The 24,955-nt window shown below is 41.6% G+C and overlaps 1 protein-coding gene and 2 long non-coding RNA genes across 6 annotated transcripts in view; 2 read left to right on the forward strand and 1 right to left on the reverse strand.

The window, feature by feature from the left end:
• Positions 1-24,926, forward strand: part of LOC128019170 (plexin-D1) — a 68,060-nt gene extending 43,134 nt beyond the window's left edge. For 2 of the 3 annotated variants that reach the window (XM_052605226.1, XM_052605227.1), the window contains 16 exons: positions 380-487; positions 9,644-9,756; positions 10,234-10,338; positions 12,268-12,398; positions 13,021-13,219; positions 13,325-13,471; positions 13,557-13,713; positions 15,031-15,134; positions 15,377-15,440; positions 15,535-15,569; positions 15,962-16,066; positions 16,640-16,803; positions 17,206-17,353; positions 18,018-18,158; positions 18,542-18,616; positions 24,174-24,926. In XM_052605226.1, the coding sequence (XP_052461186.1) occupies positions 380-487; positions 9,644-9,756; positions 10,234-10,338; positions 12,268-12,398; positions 13,021-13,219; positions 13,325-13,471; positions 13,557-13,713; positions 15,031-15,134; positions 15,377-15,440; positions 15,535-15,569; positions 15,962-16,066; positions 16,640-16,803; positions 17,206-17,353; positions 18,018-18,158; positions 18,542-18,616; positions 24,174-24,290 (1,913 nt within the window). In that variant the 3' untranslated portion in view covers positions 24,291-24,926. Of the gene's footprint in view, positions 1-379; positions 488-9,643; positions 9,757-10,233; positions 10,339-12,267; positions 12,399-13,020; positions 13,220-13,324; positions 13,472-13,556; positions 13,714-15,030; positions 15,135-15,376; positions 15,441-15,534; positions 15,570-15,961; positions 16,067-16,639; positions 16,804-17,205; positions 17,354-17,455; positions 17,823-18,017; positions 18,159-18,541; positions 18,617-24,173 lie in introns of those variants that run through there. The other variant, XR_008185095.1, reaches the window with a different exon arrangement.
• LOC128019197 (uncharacterized) lies at positions 19,735-24,159 on the forward strand. Of its 2 annotated transcripts, none has more exons than XR_008185096.1 (3): positions 19,735-21,377; positions 21,467-23,206; positions 23,447-24,159. It is a non-coding gene; the product is annotated as an uncharacterized LOC128019197 (long non-coding RNA). The 2 variants fall into 2 exon arrangements; XR_008185097.1 differs by having other exon boundaries at positions 23,357-23,516.
• LOC128019200 (uncharacterized) lies at positions 22,788-23,229 on the reverse strand. Its single transcript, XR_008185100.1, has 3 exons — positions 23,105-23,229; positions 22,955-23,074; positions 22,788-22,924 (listed from the first exon to the last, which is right to left on the reverse strand). It is a non-coding gene; the product is annotated as an uncharacterized LOC128019200 (long non-coding RNA).
• Positions 24,927-24,955: the final 29 nt, after the last annotated feature.

Raw genomic sequence — 24,955 nt, forward strand, 5'->3', positions numbered from 1 at the left:
CGTCTCTGTACACACACACACACACACGCACGCACACACACACACTCACACACAAACACACACTCACACACAAACACACGCGCACACACACACACACACACACATATACATACACATGCGCACGCACACACACACGCGCGCACACACACACACATATACATACAGACACGCACGCACGCACACACACACACGCACACACACAGATTTGTGATGTTACTAACCCACTTCTGCATGACCTTCAGATCATCTTAGATCCTGTTGCAGATCTTGATCATCAGCTTTAGACACTGAGACATTCTGAAATCCATGTCATGTTTGTTGTATGTGTGTGTTTCCAGCATGAATAACCCCTTGTGTGTGTGTGTGTGTGTGTGTTCAGCACTGGTGGTTTATTGCACTAAGAGCCGCAGAGCAGAGAGGTACTGGCAGAAGACTCTGTTACAGATGGATGAGATGGAGTCCCAGATCCGTGATGAGATACGCAAAGGTAAGACACACACTCACACTCACACTCTTACACACACACACACTCACTCTCTGCAGTGATGGAGTGTTAGTTTTAGTAGCTGTAATCCCAGCAGAGCACCTAAAGATCATGTGATGAGTGTGTGTTTATGTTCACGTGTGAGTCTGACAGGAGGAGATGATCTAACACTCAGAGTGTGTCATTAATCAGTGTTACATATAACTGAGTAAGTACAGTGACATGTCTATGGGAAGCCGTTCAGGAAATAATTCATGTGTATTGTGTGAATATGGATTGGTTTACTGGTTGAATGTATGGTTCAATGACAAACACATTGGTTTATAATACATTGGTATAACCAGACATATACTGGTTTAGATACATCGGTCTGATCAAGTGTATATGGGTTTGCTCCTTTATGCACTGGTTTGTTCGAGTAAACATTGGGCTCCTCAAATATTCATTGGTTTCCCCAACTATATATTGGTTTAAATACATTGGTTTCCTCAACTTTATATTGGTTTTCTCCATTATATATTGGTTTAGATACATTGGTTTTCTCAACTATATATTAGTTTCCTCAACTATATATCGGGTTTCCAACTATATATCGGTTTCCTCAACTATATATTGGTTTAGATATATTGGTTTTCCTCAACTATATATTGGTTTTCTCAACTATATATTGGTTTCCTCAATTATATGTTGGTTTAGATACATCGGTATCCTCAACTATATATTGGTTTTCTTAACTATATATTGGTTTCCTCAATTATATATTGGTTTAGATACATCAGTTTCCTCAACTATATATTGGTTTGGTTGGCTCATACATTGGTTTAGATAAATTAAAGTTTGTTAATGGTTTGTCAAAATACAGGTTGTTGGCTCAAATGTAAATTGGTAAGGACACATTGATTTGCTGGTGAGTTGATGGGGTTGTCACAACTGTTTTCTACGTCAACATATTCATTTATTACTTTAAACAAGAGGTATAACAAAAAGAGTGTATAGAGTGCAGATAATTTGCTTAAGTATTTTAATTAATATTAAAGGGGGGGGGGGGGGGGGTGAAATGCTATTTCATGCATACAGAGTTTTTTACACTGTTAAAGAGTTGGATTCCCATGCTAAACATGGACAAAGTTTCAAAAATTAAGTTGTACGTTTGAAGGAGTATTTTTGGAACAAGTTCCGGTTTGTCACAAGTTTGGGAAAGTTTTTTTCGAGTATGGCTCTGTGTGACGTTAGATGGAGCGGAATTTCCTTATATGGGTCCTGAGGCACTTCTGCCGGAAGAGCACACGCTCCCGTATAGCAGAGCACTGAGAGCACAACAGACTTCACTGATCAGAGCGAGAGCGTCGCCAAATGTCACAAAAGAAGTGTGTTTTTGGTTGCCAGGACAAGACAACCCTGCACAGATTACCAAAAGAGAAACACCATTAAGGGACCAGTGGATGGAGTTTATTTTTACAGAGCATCAACGGAGTTGTGCAAGTGTTTGTGTTTGTTCCCTGCATTTCGAAGATGCTTGTTTTACAAACAAGGCCCAGTTTGACGCTGGATTTGAACATCGTTTATTTCTTAAGGATATTGCAGTCCCAACAAAAAGGGTCACGATTGTGTGTTGGAACCGCAGGCGGTGAGTAAAACTGCTTCAAATATCTCTGTGTTGTTAACTTAGCTATCGGCGCGTAAGCACATCAAGTAAACAACATGCGATGTTGTCATCAAACTGCACTTTCCACATGTACAGCTTAAAAAAAAAAAAAAGACGACATAAAGTGGAACTTAGTAATTTTCCAAAACCGCTAAGCAAATATATACAGTTTCAGTACATACCACATAGAGAAGCCTTTGCTGATGCTGCTCTTGTTAAATTTCAGCCTCTGGATCTGTGTCACAGCTTCCAGACGCTCTCAACACAAAAGCCTACTGGCGCTCGTGATTCTTTAGCTCCGCCCACACGTCACGCCTCCAGTCGGTCGTGTTTTTCCGGAAAAAATCGATACAGACTATCTTTCTCTTATGAATATAATAAAACTAAAGACTTTTTGGAGTTATGAAGGATGCAGTACTACTCTATAGGTACTCAAGATTAACAGGAGATTGAGTGAAAACGAGCATTTCACCCCCCCTTTAATATACACTCCTTAACATATTGATTCATCCAAATTGTATTTCCTTGAGTGATTTCTTTGTTACTCAAGTGAAATTGTTAGGGTATTGTCGGGAGTTAGTCCTGCACAGTAATAAATTAACAACACAGACACAAATAAGAAGTAGGAGTTTAATAAAAACATTTTTGATCAGGCCTGTTGATTTTTATTATAATTAAAACATTTGTATCTGACAGTTTCTTCAAAGATATGCACATAGTGTGTTGGTTTTATGCATTCATGAGCAAAAAAAAAGATAATTTAATTACATCTGTTACAAATTTCTTTAGAGGATCTTTTATGAGCATTTGAGATGTTTCTTCCTATGAGCATTGGAGAAAGATTGCACAACTGGATAACTGACAATTATGGCGTGTACGATAAAATACGGTATATACAAAATATAAGAAATAGCAGACAATGGAATTATAATAAATTCTATTTTTTAAGCAATTAAGGAAATTATGATAAATTATATTTTTAAGCAAGTACAAGCAAATAGGATGAACACATACTGAGAATTGAGGAATATAGAAGAGAGGTCATATGTCATACCAGGCCTGCAGGAAACAGTACATGAAGAAGTGGGCTAAGGATTGTTTTTGCATATCAGTATTATAGAAATCAGCATTATGCCAAATGGAAATGTCAAATTGTACGGTACTGTATTTAGATCTCTTGGAAGTATACAGATAAACTCTAGGTAATTTTTGTAATGCACGTTCAAGAGCAATTAGATACAGTTTATACATACATACATATATATATATATATATATATATATATATATATATATATATATATATATATAATTTATTTATATATTTTAAGATATCTGGCTCCTGTTGATTTGTGTGCCAGTGAATTGTCTTTATAAAACTAATATATAATAATAATAATAATAATAATAATATAATAATAATTATGCCAGCTATGGATTATGAGTATGGTCTGGAACTATAGTAAAAAAAAAATTATAGTAGTACAGGCACACTCTTGAATAATATTTTATGCTGTGCTGTTTTTTTTTCTTCTTTTTTTTATAGTATCTTCTTTAATCCCATTACTGCAGGTTGAGATGGATAAAATACTACTAAATATTTATGAGCTTAACCTGGAAATGGGCTTTTGCATCAATTAAAAAACTTCAACAAGCAAAAGTTGGAGCCAGAAACCCTGTTTGGACTGCAATGAGCCTACTCAGAATTGGGTATTACAAATATTAAAGTTAGTCCCAGTGTTTTACCAAATACCCCATGTACGTTTAGTTGATTTTCAGTTGTATGATAAATTTAAGAATTACATAACTGACTTTAAGGGGATGGTTGAGAGGTACTTTTTTACCAAGTATTATACTCAGTACAGTAGGATCCTACCTGTGGTCACAGTGTATATGCAGTGTAAATAACAAAATTCCATTAAAAAGTAAGGGATAGTGTAGCTGTGTTTATTTTCCAAAACATTAGCTTTTCAAGATGCACATGGAAATTTGTCTGATCCTTTGTCGATCGTGGGCAGCAGCACAGACTGTTAACTGTGTGCTAATTTGATCTAATATTTGTTTTCATTTTAAATGTTGTAGATTTCAGTAGCAAATAGGCCTGGTTAGAAGATAGATATACAATAAAAGATGAAATAATGTATTTATGACCCTTAAGATGTCTTGATAAAACTTCTGTTTCTGAAGACTCCAAAGTGGGCAAGATGATACTAAAAAGAATTCTTTGCAATCCATCAAAAATATGCCCGAACTTCATCTGAACTCATTTTCAACAACCTTTTACCATTTCTGAATAGATTAGGAAGTTAGTTTGATTCTGTGATCATGTGATCTTATCATGTGACCAGAAATTTCACACATCAATTCTGAAAATATCCAACTTATATAACCAATGTGTGTTTGAACAAACCAATATATAATTGAGGAAACCAATGTATCTAAACCAATATATAGTTGAGGAAACCAATAAATAGTTGAGGAAACCAATGTATCTAAACCAATATATAGTTGAGAAAACCAATATATAGTTGAGGAAACGGATATATAGTTGAGGAAACCGATGTATCTAAACTAATATATAGTTGAGAAAACAAATATATAGTGTAGGAAACCAAAGTATCTAAACCAATATATAGTTGAGGAAACCAATGCATATTTGAGGAGCCCAATGTTTACTCGAACAAACCAGTGCATAAAGGAGCAAACCCATATACACTTGATCAGACCGATGTATCTAAACCAGTATATATCTGGTTATACCAATGTATTATAAACCAATGTGTTTGTCATTGAACCATACATTCAACCAGTAAACCAATCCATATTCACACAATACACATTAATTATTTCCTGAACGGCTTCCCATAGGAAAACCAATATATAGTTGAGGAAACCGATGTATCTAAACTAATATATAGTTGAGAAAACCAATATATAGTTGAGAAAACCAATACATAGTTGAGGAAACCGATGTATATAAACCAATATATAGTTGAGAAAACCAACATATAGTTGAGGAAACCAATCTATCTTAAGCAATATATAGTTGAGGAAACCAATGTATCTAAAGCAATATATAGTTGAGGAAACCAATATATTGTCGAGAAAACCAATATATAGTTTTAGAAAACCGATGTATCTAAACCAATATATAGTTGAGGAAACCGGCATATAGTTGAGGAAACCGATATATAGTTGAGGAAACCGATATATAGTTGAGGAAACCGATGTATCTAAACCAATATATAGTTGAGGAAACCGGCATATAGTTGAGGAAACCGATATATAGTTGAGGAAACCAATATATAGTTGAGGAAACTGATGTATCTAAAGCAATATATAGTTGAGGAAACCGATGTATCTAAACCAATATATAGTTGAGGAAACCGGCATATAGTTGAGGAAACCGATATATAGTTGAGGAAACCAATATATAGTTGAGGAAACTGATGTATCTAAACCAATATATAGTTGAGGAAACCGGCATATAGTTGAGGAAACCGATATATAGTTGAGGAAACCAATATATAGTTGAGGAAACTGATGTATCTAAACCAATATATAGTTGAGGAAACCAATATATAGTTGAGGAAACCGATGTATCTAAACCAATATATAGTTTTAGGAAACCGATGTATCTAAACCAATATATAGTTGAGGAAACCAATATATAGTTGAGGAAACCGATGTATCTAAACCAATATATAGTTGGGGAAACCAATGTATCTAAAGCAATATATAGTTGAGGAAACCAATATATAGTTGAGGAAACCGATGTATCTAAACCAATATATAGTTGAGGAAACCAATATATAGTTGAGGAAACCGATGTATCTAAAGCAATATATAGTTGAGGAAACCAATATATAGTTGAGGAAACCGATGTATCTAAACCAATATATAGTTGAGGAAACCAATATATAGTTGAGGAAACCGATGTATCTAAAGCAATATATAGTTGAGGAAACCAATGTATCTAAACCAATATATAGTTGAGGAAACCAATATATAGTTGAGGAAACCGATGTATCTAAACCAATATATAGTTGAGGAAACCAATATATAGTTGAGGAAACCGATGTATCTAAACCAATATATAGTTGAGGAAACCAATATATAGTTGAGGAAACCGATGTATCTAAACCAATATATAGTTGAGAAAACCAATATATAGTTGAGGAAACCGATGTATCTAAACCAATATATAGTTGAGGAAACCAATGTATCTAAACCAATATATAGTTGGGGAAACCAATGCATATTTGAGGAGCCCAATGTTTACTCGAACAAACCAGTGTATAAAGGAGCAAACCCATATACACTTGATCAGACCGATGTATCTAAACCAGTATATGTCTGGTTATACCAATGTATTATAAACCAAATTTTTTGTCATTGAACCATACATTCAACCAGTAAACCAATCCATATTCACACAATACACATTCATTATTTCCTGACCGGCTTCCCATAGACATGTGGCTGAGTACGATGACCCATACACACACACTGTGACAAACACACACACACACACACACACAGCAGTGAACACACACACACACAGCAGTGTACACACACACCGTGACACACACACAGCAGTGAACACACACACACCGTGACACACACACAGCAGTGAACACACACACACACACACACACCGTGAAACACACACACGCACACCGTGACAAAAACACACAGCAGTTAATGCACACACACCGTGACACACACACACAGTGAACACACACACAGCAGTGAACACACACACACACCGTGACACACAGACACACACACCGTGACACACACACACAGTGACACACACACAGTGACACACACACACCGTGACACACACACACCATGACAAAAACACACAGCAGTTAACGCACACACACCTTGACACACACACACACACAGTGAACAAACACACAGCAGTGAACACACACACACACCGTGACACACACACCGTGACACACACACACCATGACAAAAACACACAGCAGTTAACACACACACACCGTGACACACACACACAGTGAACACACACACAGCAGTGAACACACACACACACACACACCGTGACACACACACACACACCGTGACACACACACACCATGACAAAAACACACAGCAGTTCACGCACACACACCTTGACACACACACACACACAGTGAACACACACACAGCAGTGAACACACACACACAGTGACACACACACAGTGACACACACACACACACACACACCGTGACACACACACACACACCATGACAAAAACACACAGCAGTTAACGCACACACACACACCGTGACACACACACACACACCATGACAAAAACACACACAGTGAACACACACACACACACACCGTGACACACACACACCATGACAAAAACACATAGCAGTTAACGCACACACACCGTGACACACACACACACAGTGAACACACACACAGCAGTGAAGACACACACACCGTGACACACACACACACACACACACACAGTGACACACACACACCATGACAAAAACACACAGCAGTTAACACACACACACACACACACCGTGACACACACACACAGTGAACACACACACAGCAGTGAACACACACACACAGTGACACACACACACACACACACTGTGACACACACACACAGTAACACACACACAGTGACACACACACACACACTGTGACACACACACACAGTGACACACACCCGGAGCAGTGGGTAACCCTGTTCTGTGGTGTCCGGGGAGCAGTATGGGGTTCAGTTCTTGCTGAAGGAAATGAAAATGCACAGACACTATTTAAACTGAACAGAGATGACATCACTGAATTCAATGATGAACTGCCTTTAACTATCATTCTGCATTATTGAGACACTGTTTTCCTAATGAATGTTGTTCAGTTGCTTTGACGCAATGTATTTTGTTTAAAGCACTATATAAATAAAGGTGACTTGACTTGACCGAAGGGTCTCTCCTCAGTCGAGGTATTGAAGTGAAAGAGAGTGAACCCACAACCTCCAGGTTAAAGGTCCGACTCTCTAACCATTAGGCCACGGCTGCCCCAAATCTTGCTCCAGCTGAGGCTCAGACTCAAACCCTGAGCATTGCTCTGTGTCACACTGTGTTATAAGTACCTCACGCTGCTGATTGCACCTCTGGAGCTCATTTGTACATCTGGTCTTCCTCTGAGTTTCACAGTCAGGGTCTGGACAGATAATGATTCACATGTCCTCCACAGCAGATCTCACATCTCATTCACATGATCAGTCACATGACACGGGAGAACCAATGGCGTCTCTACATCTTAAGACGTTTATGCTACTTCTCGTCATTTACAGTTTCATGTTTAGGTTTTTTCTTCTTTTGTCATGTGGGTTTGATGTGACATGAGTAATTTTAAATAAACTGCTCATTTATTTATGGATATTACATTCTGCCCTGAGAACACTTTAATCTGAACACATGTTTGTACACTCAGTTCACATTCAGAAGTGTGACCCTGTGAATCTGCGGTGAACAGCGTGTTCAGGTCAAGCAGGACAAACTCATGGGTTTGGGTTTGAAGTGTGTGTGTGTGTGTGTGTTGATTCTTGTCGTTCAGAGTGTTTGGTTGTGTAAGTGACTCCAAGGAGCTGAGATTTTTGTATTGCAACATCTCACCATCATGCTTTACTTTTCCTCATTTTCTATCCGTGGTTTCCATGGTAATTTAATCCATAAATATACACAAACATCCTGTGTTGAAACAATAAGAGGATGTCTCACTTCCTGTTATCCCAGCAGCACTTTCCCCACAACACTGATCTGAGATCAGCTCCACGCGTGTCCTGAAGACTGGAGACAGATGAGCCGCACTGCTCTCAGATCAGTGGAGAACTGACCACACACACACACACACACACACACACACACACACACACAGACACACACACACACACACACACACACACACAGACACACACACACATGCACAGACACACACACACACACACGCACAGACACAGCGCTAGTTCCAGAATGAGCTTGTGACTTTTCACCACAAACCACTGCTGTGTGTGTGTGTGTGTGTGTGTGTGTTCTGGTATATGGAGTGTGAAACTCTACAAATGTGTAAAATGAAATGTGTACTACAATGTAAACATGGTTTATGAGGTTTACCCTTCCAGTGTCCCAGTAACCCGAAAGGCTTAAAAAACATACTAAACACCTATGGAGAGTCCCCGTAAACCACATATTCAAGAATGTGTGTGTGTGTGTGTGTGTGTGTGTGTGTGTGTGTGTGTGTGTCCAAAGCCATTTAAAAACCAACCTGTTCATCTTCACTCAGTGAATCAGAGTTTGAGACACTAAGACAGTGTTCAGACAGAAACCTCGATCACTGTAAGAATGCATGACACATCCTCAACGGGGAAAACACTTCATGCATGAAACAAAGGCTCATCTTTTTCTGCATACTCTGATGTTTTGTGCTGGGGTTGATGTGAGTGATTTGGTCAGCCGTGTGTTTGTGTGTGTCAGGTTTTGCGGAGCTGCAGACTGATATGACGGATCTGACTAAAGAGCTGAGCCGCACACAGGGAATCCCCTTCCTGGAGTACAAGCAGTTCGTCACACGCACCTTCTTCCCCAAGGTCTGATCACTACACACACTTACATCAATGACAGCTCACTGAAATCCTTCAGCCATACTAAAGACCACTGTCAGAGCAACTGGGGGAAAAACCTGGATAAACTAAAGCTAAGTGAGGAAACTTCACTTCATTTGTCTGAACAGGACACAGGTGTGATATTTCTAGAGATATTTCTCCTGTATTTGTTCATCGTACAAATCATTTGTAGTTTATTAAAGAGTTAAAAGTCTACATCCAGAGCAGATACAGGACTCTTTCCCCTATTATTATTCTCCAGTGAAAACCACAAATGTTGCAATTTTCCAGTCTTAGTGTCTGCACAATACTGGGCACAAAGACAAGAAACTCCTGAACGCTCCCTCCAGCGCACTGACACGATAGACAGCGTTTAGGGGAATTCTGCTGATAGACTTTAACTGTGAGCTCACTGTGTGTGTGTGTGTGTGTGTGTGTGTGTGTGTGTGTGTGTGTGTGCAGACGTGCTCTGACTACGAGAGGAGTCTGGTCCAGCCGGTGTATGAGAACGATCCTCTGGGCCCGCGAGCTCTGTCTGAAACACATCCTCTGCTGCAGGACTGGCAGGTGAGACACACACATACTACAGTCCATGTCCAGAAACACTCCTGTCCGCTCATTATACCTTAGTTCATGGAGGTTGTGTGTGTTTGCAGTAAAGCGCAGATTCAGCAGATTTGTCTTTATAGGGATAGTTCGCCCAGAAAGGATAGTTCTGTCATTAATTACTCAGCCTCCTGTCGTTCCGAACCCCTGACCTTCTTTCATCTTCAGAACACAAGTTAAGATATTCTGATTCAATGAGAGCTTTCTGACCCTACATAGACAGCAAGGGAACTGAAACATGGCCCAGAAAGGTAGTAAGGACATCAGTGGATCCATCAACCTAATGTTATGAGGCTACGATATGGAATTACATTTGTTTCAATAATAATGAACGAAACTTTATAAAACTGAACGTAATTTTTTCAGAAACTATCAAGAATATGCCATTACAAATGTGCTTCATTCTTTGTTAATGTTTTTCAAAGATTTGTTTTCACTAATCGTGGATTCTGAATTCCTTGCCTCAGATTTCGCTTACGTTTCCCAGTTTTTCGTTTGGTGTTTTGACACAAACCTCTCGTGGGGGCGGGTTTAACAGTGATCTACTCTGATTGGATAGTGAGCTTTTGATGGACAGGTGCTCTCTGACCGGGAAGTACAGACGCCACTCAGTGGCGCACATATTGGAAAGCTCTCGCGCTGATTAAATCTGGTCTCCACCGCAAAAAAATATTTTTCACAGACAAAGTGAAAGAAATTTATTTTAAGCTCATACACAGGTTCTACCCTATAAAGAAGTGTATACAAAGGTTTAAATCTGACATTGATGACAATCTGACAAGGCTTCTCAGTACATATGAAAAACATTATATTTGGGTCTTATGACTCTGGCCCCACAAACGAAAATATCAGTTTTGTTATTAATTTAAATTTTTTCCTAAACAAATTTCACATTCACAAATGCAAATTATCCAAATGTAAACCTGTCTTCTCTGTTTTTCTAAATGAAATGGAAATGAGATGACACAAGCTTACTTCAAGCTGCCTTGAAGGACAAGAGCTCTTTACAGACGGAGATGATCAAAGATCAAATATTATTTACATATTTAGGAATACAAATCAGCGCGAGAGCTTTCCAATATGTGCGCCACTGAGTGGCGTCTGTGCTTCCCGGTCAGAGAGCACCTGTCCATCAAAAGCTCACTATCCGTTCAGTTACGTTCAGTTTTATAAAGTTTCGTTCATTATTATTGAACCAAATGTAATTCCATACAACAAGAACACATTTTATGTGCAAAGAAAACTAAAAGAATGACTTTGTTCAACAATGTCTTCTCTGGGCGTTCATGAGAGTATCAGGATGCATGTGTGTGATGATGCTGATGTAGAACACACACGTGCAGAGGAACACACACGTGTCCTGATACTCTCACCATGAACAAAGCTCTCACAGGTATGGAACAATATGAGGGTCAGTAATTTATGACAGAATTATCATTTTTGGATGAACTGTCCCTTTAACAGTGATGGAGTATTTTTCACAATACGCCGTCTTTTGAGGAAGCTCATGTGTTTCCTGTCAGCAGTTTTTCTTTTATTAGTCTAATTTTGTTCCTCAAGCACAGAGATTTTGGCTGAGCTTATTTTAATGGGTCAGTTTCAAAATGTTCAAAAGAATTGCTTTGCACAGTTGGGAAATTATTGTTGTGATTCTCATGCGCAATTGTGAAACTTCAGAATTGTACAACGGGGTGTTTTTTAAGAGGAAGAATTTATTTGTCAAAAATCACCTAATTACGGATGCCAAACATTATTCTAGAAAGAGTGCATAAGGGCATCATGTAGTGTGTGAACATGTTTAACACCCACTGCATGCATACATTCATACCCTTTAGTCATTTGAAAATGAATGCTTTATGCTCTATTATGAGTCTTTTCTCTCTACATCAGTCGTCTAATAGAATGCGGCCCAACCTGGACGAGGGAATGACGCTGTTTTCCACTCTTCTCAACAACAAACACTTCCTGGTCACCTTTGTTCACGCCCTGGAGCAGCAGAAAGACTTTGCCGTAAGAGACAGGTGAGTACAGAGAAACACAAGCAAGAACAAGAGCAGGATCTCGAACCCAGAACACATCAAAAACATTTATCACTAACAAAGTAACCTACAGTAAAACTGCAGAGCTGTCGAACTAATGCACAGAGCTCCTCAAAAGCACTGTAGATGTTCCATAGCAAAATAAATAATGGGGGTTTATAAAGTACACACTGAACAAAGTTACAGTAGCGGCTGTACACTCTGCACGGTTACAGCTCAGCACTTGAGATCTCATGAGAAGCACTTAAAGCACATCCTTATGCAGTCATGTATGTGCAACATCAGGAATTTCACAAAAAATATCAAATACTGCTCTTAGAAACTGCTGAACAGATACAGCACGATCAGTTTCTAATGGAAAAGCAGGTGCAGATTATGTGGTGCTGGCTGAATTGAGTGCGGTGAACTCTGACTTTTGTATCTTGGCTGTTCTGAAACAAGAGTTACACCCTGCATTTGCTCAGATCTTTCTCTGTGATTGTCGTGTGACTGATGAGCTGTAGGGCTGGAGTTTCCCTGACTCCATCCACATCAGCATCAGTGTGAATGCTTCCAGCTACTGATGTGTCTCATGATCTCTCCACATTCTTTCACTGATGTTTAGGTGCAATCTGGCCTCTCTGCTCACCATTGCCCTCCATGGTAAACTGGAGTACTACACCAGCATCATGAAGGAGTTGCTAGTGGATCTGATCGACGCTTCAGCCTCCAAAAACCCCAAACTGATGCTCCGGCGGACCGAGTCCGTGGTGGAGAAGATGCTCACCAACTGGATGTCCATCTGCATGTACAGCTACCTTAAGGTTTGTGCACAAGTACACTAGACTGTGTGATTTAGCTGGAGCTGCTGGCTTCAGTTCATGGACTGTCTGAGCGCTTGTAAGCAGCCCTTTCTCTCGCATCCTCAGGAGACGGTCGGAGAGCCCTTCTTCCTGCTGCTGTGTGCCATCAAGCAGCAGATCAACAAGGGCTCGACCGACGCCATCACGGGGAAGGCACGCTACACACTCAGCGAGGACTGGCTCCTGCGAGAGAACATCGAAGCCAAACCACAGGTGAGCTCCAACACACATGACTGATCACACAGATGATGGGGTCGAGCAGTGACCTGACCTCTCCTGCCCTCTGTCTGCCTTCCAGAACATCCACGTCTCCTTCCAGGGCTTCGGTATGGACTCGGTGAGCGTGCGTGTGATGAACACAGACACCATCTGCCAAGTCAAGGACAAAATACTAGAGGCCTTTTACAAGAACCTGCCCTTCTCGCAGTGGCCTCGAGAAGAGGATGTTGATCTGGGTAAATATGACTGATGCTGGACTCACTGGAGAGGCAGTCACCTGTTGACCAGTCATTCTCTGCTCATGACATGTTGAGAAAAACCAAAACCTGAATTTGACCACTCAAAAATGTCTTGTCCAGCATAAATGCATCCTAACAGACCTTGTGTCTAAACAGAGGTCTGATACTCTGTTCGTCATATTTCTGTTTTGCATAAAACTGAAGAATATTCTGCACATCCTATACTGTATTCTAAAATGATCTGATATTAACTTTTGCATGGATTTTATTGAAAAGAGCTTGCTCATGTCACCAGTCATTTCACAGTGTGTCGGTGAAACGCTGAGATACCGTAGTAGTTGTGTGCGTGTGTGAACATCATGGCAACGTACAACAAAAAAATTACCTCACGCGGGAAACACTTAACATAACGTGTAAATGCAAGTAACTAACGTAAGGTCTAAACATGGACTAAACATGAGATAACGTTATGTGTTCTTAGAATGAACACAACATGACAAACTTTGATGTTTATGGAAACTCACCCCATAAGAAACAGAAAAGTATTCTTGAAGATCTAGTTGCATCCAATAACTGTGATGCTTGACTCTGATTGGTCTGTTCCGCTCAGAGTGGTGCTTAACTGTGATTGGTCTGTTCCGGTCTGTTCCGCTCAGAGTGGTGCTTGACTATGATTGGTCTGTTCCGCTCAGAGTGATGCTTAACTGTGATTGGTCTGTTCCGCTCAGAGTGATGCTTGACTCTGATTGGTCTGTTCCGCTCAGAGTGATGCTTAACTGTGATTGGTCTGTTCCGGTCTGTTCTGTTCAGAGTGATGCTTAACTGTGATTGGTCTGTTCCACTCAGAGTGGTGCTTGACTGTGATTGGTCTGTTTTGCTCAGAGTGGTGCTTGACTGTGATTGGTCTGTTCCGCTCAGAGTGATGCTTGACTGTGATTGGTCTGTTTTGCTCAGAGTGGTGCTTGACTGTGATTGGTCTGTTCCACTCAGAGTGATGCTTGACTGTGATTGGTCTGTTCCGCTCAGAGTGGTGCTTGACTGTGATTGGTCTGTTTTGCTCAGAGTGATGCTTAAATGTGATTGGTCTGTTCCGCTCAGAGTGGTGCTTGACTGTGATTGGTCTGTTCCGCTCAGAGTGGTGCTTGACTGTGATTGGTCTGTTCCGCTCAGAGTGATGCTTGACTGTGATTGGTCTGTTTTGCTCAGAGTGGTGCTTGACTGTGATTGGTCTGTTTTGCTCAGAGTGATGCTTAAATGTGATTGGTCTGTTCCGCTCAGAGTGATGCTTAACTGTGATTGGTCTGTTCCGCTCAGAGTGGTTCCCAGTGGGCCGTAGCAGCAGAATCCTGCAGGATCTGGATGACACGTCTGTCATGGAGGACGGCAGAAAAAAACTCAACACTGTCTTCCACTATCAGGTGAGTGTGTGTGTGTGTGTGTGTGTGTGTGCGTGTGAACTCTCGGAAACGGGAAATGCACAGAATCCGAAAACCCAGAGTTGCCCCCAAATTAGTGCAGAACATGTAAAAACTATTCATGCCGATTCAGACAGAGCCGACATGTAAACATGGACCAACTCATTCAGGCCCGTATCGAATGCTGGTGATGTGACCCCGAGTGAAGCTCTTCACCCTAATGACCTCTGACCTGTCTCTTGCAGATCCCAGATGAAGCGTCGCTGGCCATGAGCATGAAGGACAAGAGAGAGAACACACTGGGCCGAGGTGACCATCACCGTACCGTACATGCACACAAAACTCAAATATCCTACAAATCATAGATAGTCTTTTTCATGACCTTCTTTCTGTTGATTCACAGCGAAAGATCTGGACACAGAGAAATATGTCCATCTGGTGAGTGTGCTGGACGTCTCTCACACACTTGAGTTTTCACATGTGTTTGCTCCTCATCTGTGACACACCAATGATCCAGACTCGAACCAGAGATCTCGACAGCTCAGGCCGTCTGTAGTGTTCAGCACTCACATAATCCAGTACTCAGAGCCAGCTTCACTGAGCTTTTCACAGTAACGCGAGTCTCCTAAAGTCTGCTCAAACACTCTCTCTAGACGAAGACATGCATGAGTGAAGGGCTGCGGACTGATGTCAGATCTTGCTTGATCTGATTTCACACACACTTTTCTCTGAATCTGAGCATTGTTGTCTGTCGTCGTTAGAGAGCAGACTTTTGTAATAACTTATGAAACTTGCTGACTGAATATCTTGATGCTGTGATTTGTCTTTAGGTGCTACAACATGACGAGCTGACAGAGAGCAGGAAGTCCCACAGACACAGTCACAGGAAGAAGGTGTTACCTGAGATCTACCTGACACGCCTGCTCTCCACTAAGGTAACACTCGACTCTGTGAGGTGCTCTGCTTTCTGTGGATTCCAGAGCAATAGCAATGAGCATCAGTGCAGAATAGCCCACTGACCTCCTACAGACTCGGCTCATGGGAACAGAGGATTGTGAAATGGAGAAGCACAATCCAGAGCCTCCTCTCCAGTCCACACAGACCACTCAATGACACCATATCCTCCACTCAGAATGAGCTTTATTGCCAAGTACATGGCAGACAGAAGCTTGCAGAATATAGCAAGACACAGATAATATAGGGTTCTGCGCAGAAGAGGCGGGGTATGACAAATAAAGTGTGGAGGAGAGCTGACCAGTGTCTACAAATAGATTCTTGTGCAAGTCCCTCGTCTGTCCAGATGTTGCAGGATATAACTCAATCCCCCACTGGACCCACCGTTTGCTCAATCCGGCAAGAGTCCTGATGATTATGACATCGCCAACATACCGTATGTTTTAAAGGGACAGCAGATGCTGGGAAAAGGTTATAAAAACGAACTCTGATGAATCATGCTTGAAGTGAAATGTGAGCAGTAATATCTGTGTGACTGTGTTTGTCCTGCACAGGGAACTCTTCAGAAGTTCCTGGACGATCTATTTCAAGCCATCCTCAGCATTCCTCCAGAGAAACCACCGCTGGCCATCAAATACTTCTTTGACTTTCTAGAAGAACAGGCGGATAAGCGTGGCATAACCGACCCCGACACGTTACACATCTGGAAGACCAACAGGTATCGATACACTGCTTTAAACTCTGGTTACTCGCCTCATGCACATTCCCACTGGCATTTTGCACAATCCATCAGTTCATCTTTAATGGAAATGAAATAACTTGGTCTGCCACTGCTAGTTAATTGCTATTCCCTGATCACTAAGGTCATTGCTGTACAAACACTTGTCATGTAGAGGCACTTTTACCATCCATTCAGTTCCCTGTGGACGAAACAAGTCCCTACAGCTCATTACAGAAGTCAGTGGGTTTGCTGTTGACTGAGCACACTGAGATGACCTGTGTTCATGTAGCAGGTGGTTTGGCCCCAAGTGATGTACAGTGAGAATGATATGAGCACTAGCTAATAGCAGGAGCAGGGATCTGCTCAGGACTGTGATGTTCTCTGCGTTTCTCTCTGCAGTTTGCCTCTGCGCTTCTGGGTCAATATCCTGAAGAACCCTCAGTTTGTGTTTGATATCGATAAGACGGATCACATGGACGCGTGTCTGTCTGTCATCGCTCAGGCTTTCATTGATGCCTGCTCTCTCTCTGACCTGCAGCTGGGCAAAGTAAGAACACACTCACACACACACACTTCATAACCATTACTATGTGTGTCTATATGGCTGAAAAAATATAAACCCGTTTCTGTATATATATGGAAATGGCAGCTTTCCCCACAGAAGCATCTCTTCATATGACATCAAAAGAGAAAAGTCGAGTGAACTCTTTAGAGGAGTGTTTTTGAGAGAGTGAGGGAATGTCTTGTGGTCAGATTCGCTCATACTGCAGTGGTCTGCCATTGATGTCTGAAGGTGAAGTCATCTTTCTGAGCAAAAGCAGGTCCAGTGTGTAGTGTCACGTATGAAGCACAGCTCACACAGAAGTCACTTTCAAACCCAGCTGGGGGTTAACGCTGCAAAATCATGTGACCAACTTGAAAATAAGCAAAACCTGCACTCCCAATCACAGATTACTGTTGGAATGACTGGAAATTGAATGAAAAATTTCACAGATCAATGTGAGCACATCCAGACAGTAAGTACATTAAACCAGACCAGTCGTAGAGAGAAGAAATGTGGAGTACAGGTCACATATATTTTCAGCCTTACCAGTTTAAACCATTATTAATTTGGCAAGAATGAATAAAGTCTGAACCAAAGCAAAATCAGTGGAGTAGATCATACAGTGTCCTACACATTCTGCATCTGATCGATTGCTTCTTTATTACAGGATTCTCCCACCAATAAGCTGCTGTATGCCAAAGAGATCCCGGAGTATAAGAAGAGAGTGCAGTGTTACTACCAGCAGATTCAAGAGATGGCGCCGCTGAGCGAGCAGGAAATGAACGCTCACCTGGCCGAGGAGTCCCGGGTGAGCCGAGCGCACACTTCTGATCTGATCATGTCTCCAGTTCATTTCACAATACACAGACGTTCAGTGCAGCTTTACAGAAAATCATGATCTTAAAGTTTATAATGTCTCAATTTCTTCATGCCTTCATGTCACATTTGGCTCATTTGTGCTGGATCAGTCTATAGTTACATTATGAGATGATATAAACAATCATGTAGTTGAGATTTACATACATCACTTTATGTGAGTGTACTGTATGTGAGCTGTATATGTAAAAAAATATTCATTCTAATCACCTGCCTTGTATATTTGCAATATGCCAGAATGCAGAAATATCAAGTACATATGAAATATATACATTTGTATACTTACAAGGATTTTCTGAATGGTTTTTGCTGCAGAGATACAGGAATGAGTTCAACACTAACCTGGCCTTAATGGAAGTCTACAAGTATGCCAAGAGATATCGCAATCAGGTGAGTCCTTCCTCCAGCTGTGTGTCTTCACACCTGCAGTGGTGTGACTGTCCTGAGAGTGTGTGAGCGTGCTGGCAGCAGGAGGCCCATGTAACGGTCCATTCTTGAGCTTTGATTGAGCTCATTTCTGCTGACAGCTGTGCTCTGAATAGGGCTCATTTGACATTAATTTGCTATTGCATGGGTGTGTGCAAAACAATGCTGATTATTGTGAATGTGCAGTGAACTACACAAGCTTGAGCCATCTTGTGTTTGGATTCTCTCTCTTTCTTGACGGTCAGAGAACTGTGATTTTTTAAAATCATTTCCAAATTAAATACATTTAGTTTTGCAGTCTGAACAGATAACACTGCATGTACTTATTTCAAACTTAAATATGAAGTATTCAGTTCCCGAGTTATTCAATTCCTGTCTTGAGGTATTTTTCTGTATCAGCTCCCCTCTCCACCTAATGCTGTCCTTTTATCCCTCTTTCCCTATAAAGGCATAACAAGTCCATTAATATATATATATATATAAAAATAAACCATATTTTCAAACAACCAATCATCTGAACACGACTGAATCAATTCAATGCGCACATTTTCATTACGCACAACACTTTAAGCGAGTCTTAATGTTAATGAACTTCACTAAACAGATGTGTGTGTGCCGCACAAACCAGCAAAAGGTAAAGATTCAAACATGTAGGACAAGCAGATAATGTATCCGTATCTAAGCTGATTATTAGCCTGCTCTCGAGAGAGAACTGAATGTTTTTTTAGAGACGCGCAGCGCTGCTGTTTGATCGGTGAGCGCGCTGTGCTTATTCCATTCATTCGTTTCATATCGTAGCCTAAGCTTTAAATCATTGCCTTTTAAATATATACAAATACTATAAAGTGTATCATGTATTATTATAGATAAAATTACTCTTGCAATGCTCTGATTTCTGAGAGATGCACAGAGAGGCGACAACAATGCGGTGTTTGATTTGCGATCTTTTCGCTCATAAAGTTTACATTCATTCACTTCTGGCGCTGATCCCCTGGCTCAGCTGTTATCTAGCAAACACCAGACTCTGTCAGCTTTAGCCGAGTATTCAGGCAGAACTATTCCTTGTCCGTTATTCGTTTTTAAGCCATTATCCATGCCATATTCGGCTTCAGGCACAACCCTAATTATTACATTACATATTTTATTTTTACATGCAACATAGATAAGGTCATATAGTAACAGCTCCACGCAATATTGTAATTCTAAAATTCACGTCGTACTTGCAAACACTTTTTATGCATTATGGTTAATGCATGCATGATTGTTTCCAACAGCGCCGAGTAGTCTATGCAAGCCCTACAGTATGACAAAAATATCACTGTATTTATGTGCGCATGCCCAGTAGAGCCAAACGGATCCCTTCCTTGCTGCGCACATTTGTCATATCCCGAGCTTTGCGTGTGTCTGTGCACTGTGCCAAGGCATCAGAAATTTAAATTTTTGACCACAGACATAATGTCAGCAAAAGCAGCATTATTAACTAAATAAAATGAAAATAAAGTAGGCCTACATAAAAATAATTTGACCTTACAGCTCCAAACTCTGTTCTAGAGGTCCAGTGTCCTTTATAGTTTAGCTCCCAGGATCGGACTGGGGGTAAAACCAGTACTCATTATCAGGGCCCCAAAGGAAGAGAGGGCCCTTGAAAAGCATGAATCTGAAATATATTTTATTGTACCTGGATATTTTCATGGGTGGGGGGCATGGGGGCCCATCAGGACTGCCTTTGCATAGGGCCCGGGATCTTGTGTAACACCCCTGTTAGCTTTAACCCTAGTTATACACACTTGAACCTAATCAAGCTCTTACTAGACACACTAGAATCTTCCAGGTGTGTTAAGGCCAGTTGGAGCTAAGCTTTTCAGGACATTGGCCATCCAGGATCTAGTTTGGAGACCCCTGTCCTACAGAGTTGTTACTTTGCACATGCTTTTTGATCATTACAAATAATAATGTAAATTAATTTTCTTAGAATAGGAGATATGCTGTCTCTCGCATCACAAACATTATCAGTAGTTAAGTATGTGGTCTTGAAGAGGACCCTTTTTTCTCTCATTTGGACTCGGTCTTGACTTGGGCTCGAAACTTTTGGACTTGGACTTGACTTGGACCCGAACCTCTTTGGACTCTGTCTTGACTCGGTCTCGACTAGTTCTGGACTTGGACTTGACTTGGACTCGACAAAGCTGGACTTGACTACAGCTCTACAAATAACTCTCTTGGTACTTTGGTGTCATACAATGATCGGTGCGCAGCAACGCTTCAAGTTGAATGAACCAAAAAAAAAACAACATGTACATTGCCTTGAACGTTCTCTGCAGATCTCACCTTCTCACACGCCATGATTGGTTGATTATGTAACATACCTGCATGTTATTGGTCAAACTACTTTGGATGTTTTAGGCAATATAGAAAACCTGGCAAGGACGCATCCTGGGAAAATGGCTCATATGGTCACCCTAAATTAAAATATATTTTATGTGGGACTTGACAGTAAAAAGCTAACATATTGATTAAGCTGGAGTTTAGCTTGGCTGTTGAGAAGATCCTCTGCAAGTTTGTCATCCCGATTGAATCCCAAACGATCCATTAAATTCCTCCATTTTGTAAATGCACTGCTGGTGCCAGTGTGTCTCAGCGTGGCAAGTGTTTGAATTTTGACTTTTACTTCTGTGCACCAAATGAATGAAATTAAATCTGCTACAGAAGCCACACCCCAAACTCAGTCTAATACAGCAGCCACACCCCAAACTCAGTCTAATACAGTAGCCACACCCCAAATCAGTCTAATACAGCAGCCACACCCCAAACTAGTCTGCTACAGTAGCTACACCCCAAACTCAGTCTGCTACAGTAGCTACACCCCAAACTCAGTCTAATACAGTAGCCACAACCCAAATCAGTCTAATACAGCAGCCACACCCCAAACTAGTCTGCTACAGTAGCTACACCCCAAACTCAGTCTGCTACAGTAGCTACACCCCAAACTCAGTTTGCTACAGTAGCCACACCCCAAACTCAGTCTAATACAGCAGCCACACCCCAAACTAGTCTGCTACAGTAGCTACACCCCAAACTCAGTCTGCTACAGTAGCTACACCCCAAACTCAGTCTAATACAGTAGCCACAACCCAAATCAGTCTAATACAGCAGCCACACCCCAAACTAGTCTGCTACAGTAGCTACACCCCAAACTCAGTCTAATACAGTAGCCACAACCCAAATCAGTCTAATACAGCAGCCACACCCCAAACTAGTCTGCTACAGTAGCTACACCCCAAACTCAGTCTGCTACAGCAGCCACACCCCAAACTCAGTCTGCTACAGTAGCCACACCCCAAACTCAGTCTAATACAGCAGCCACACCCCAAATCAGTCTAATACAGCAGCCACACCCCAAACTCAGTCTGCTACAGTAGCTACACCCCAAACTCAGTCTAAAACAGTAGCTACACCCCAAACTCAGTCTAATACAGTAGCCACAACCCAAATCAGTCTAATACAGCAGCCACACCCCAAACTAGTCTGCTACAGTAGCTACACCCCAAACTCAGTCTAATACAGTAGCCACAACCCAAATCAGTCTAATACAGCAGCCACACCCCAAACTAGTCTGCTACAGTAGCTACACCCCAAACTCAGTCTGCTACAGTAGCTACACCCCAAACTCAGTTTGCTACAGTAGCCACACCGCAAACTCAGTCTAATACAGCAGCCACACCCCAAACTAGTCTGCTACAGTAGCTACACCCCAAACTCAGTCTGCTACAGTAGCTACACCCCAAACTCAGTCTAATACAGTAGCTACACCCCAAACTCAGTCTGCTCCAAAAGCCACACACCAAACTCAGACTGCTACAGTAACCACGCCCCGAACTCAGTTTACTACAGCAGCCACACCCCAATCTCAGGCTGCTACAGCAGCCACACCCCAAATTCAGCCTGCTACAGTAGCCACACCTCAAACTCAGTTTACTACAGCAGCTACACCCCAAACTCAACATTCTACAGTAACCACGCCCCAAACTCAGCCTGCTTTAGTAGATACACCCCAAACTCAGTCTACTACAGCAGCCACACACCAAACTCAGCCTGCTAAAGTAAACACATCCCAAAGTTATTCTGCTTCAGCAGCCACACCCCAAACTCAACACCCCTAAGAAGCCACACACAAAAACCTGCCTACTGTATTAGCCACACCCCAAACTCAATCTACTACAGCAGCCACACCCCAAATTCAGCCTGCTGGAGAAGCCACACCCCAAACTCTACCTGCTATAGTAGCCACACCCCAAACTCTACCTGCTATAGTAGCTTCACCCCAATCTTAACATTCTACAGAAGCCACACCCCAAACCCAGCCTGCTACAGTAGCTACACCCCAAACTCAACATTCTACAGAAGCCACACCCCAAACTCAGCCTGCTGGAGTAGCCACACCCCAAACTCTACCTGCTATAGTAGCCACACCCCAAACTCTACCTGCTACAGTAGCTACACCCCAAACTCAACATTCTACAGAAGCCACACCCCAAACCCAGCCTGCTACAGTAGGTACACCCCAAACTCAACATTCTACAGAAGCCACACCCCAAACTCGGCCTGCTATAGCAGCCACACCCCAAATCCAGCCTGCTACAGTAGCTACACCCCAAACTCAACATTCTACAGAAGCCACACCCCAAACCCAGCCTGCTACAGTAGCTACACCCCAAACTCAACATTCTACAGAAGCCACACCCCAAACTCGGCCTGCTATAGTAGCCACACCCCAAATCCAGCCTGCTACAGTAGCTACACCCCAAACTCAACATTCTACAGAAGCCACACCCCAAACTCAGCCTGCTATAGTAGCCACACCCCAAACTCAACATTCTACAGAAGCCACACCCCAAACTCAGCCTGCTATAGTAGCCACACCCCAAACTCAACATTCTACAGAAGCCACACCACAAACCCAGCCTGCTACATGAATTAGCCTGGCCATGAAATCAAACTGTTTCTTATATACAATGTGCATTGATTTTTGTTTGTCTCAACCAGTCTCAACCAATATAAAATATGGTCTCGGACTTGAGTCTGTACTCGGGTGAGAGTGATTTCACCAAGTACAACACGTTCCTGGAATTAAAAATCAGAATTGAGATATAACTTTTCAGGAAATATCTGTTTTAGGCTTACAGTCAGGGTTAGGTGCTTCTACACCCTTGTTAATCAGCTATTATTTCCCACTGATTTTAGGAATAAATTATGGGTAGGGTTAGGAGTTAGGATCGGGCTAAATCTATATTTTTGGATAATAATGTTGATCCAGGATAACGTCTACTTTGCAAGAAGATCATGGCAACCCTGTACTTGAGATCTGAATGTTTTAGCTGCTGTATTTTAAAGCACATACACGGATTGAAATGGCTTTGTGATCTGTTTTGTCATTTAACTGATGTCAGAATACCTTTAAAAGAAGATTTTGAATAAACTGTAAGTACATATTGATGTGTGTGTGTGTGTGTGTGTGTCTCAGGTGGTGAGCGCGCTGGACTCCAGCCCGACGGCTCGACGCACTCAGCTGCAGCACAAGTTCGAGCAGGTCATTGCGCTGGTGGAAGACAACATCTATGAGTGCAGCAGTGAGGCCTGAGCCCACATTCATCCCCCTGACCGCCGCCTCAAAGGACTGAAGTCCTGATGTCCATATCTGATCAAAACTGTCCCACATTTACTGAACCCATGTGGCTAATCAAGAAGTGAGGCGAAACACCCGTTTCACTGCTTGTTCTTGCAGTGATGATTTTGTTGATTTTCTTTTGCTATAGTATTCAACTATTGACCTTGAACTAGGAGTTTGGTAATTAATTGTGGACTCCAGGGTCCTGAGGCCCTGTGGTCATGTGACGCACTGACCCCACGCTTGGGGAGAGCCACTTATGCACTGGATTATACAAGACCTTCTCCATAGCAATATGTATAGCTGTATGATGATTTCACGGTGTTGTGTGAATAACGTTCCTCCGATGGGATATTTGTGCCTGTGCTGTTCAGCGGCAGTCCATTTTAAATCCACGATGCCTTGGACTACAAGTTACTATGAAAACATATAATAGACTTGAATGAGACTGTTGCATTTGTATTAATTATTATTATTTGAAGGTCTTGGGTCTTTCTTGAATGGGTCCAAACCAAAGTGTGTGCATCATTTTTGTAGATATTCTGCTGGAAATTATTAATTTTTTTGGAGAAAGGGACATTTTATCAATAAAGACAAACTTTACTAAAACATTGTGTAGCATTGCCAGTTTTCTTTGT

Source organism: Carassius gibelio, chromosome A8 (assembly GCF_023724105.1).
Source record: "Carassius gibelio isolate Cgi1373 ecotype wild population from Czech Republic chromosome A8, carGib1.2-hapl.c, whole genome shotgun sequence".
Lineage (NCBI taxonomy): Eukaryota > Metazoa > Chordata > Actinopteri > Cypriniformes > Cyprinidae > Carassius > Carassius gibelio.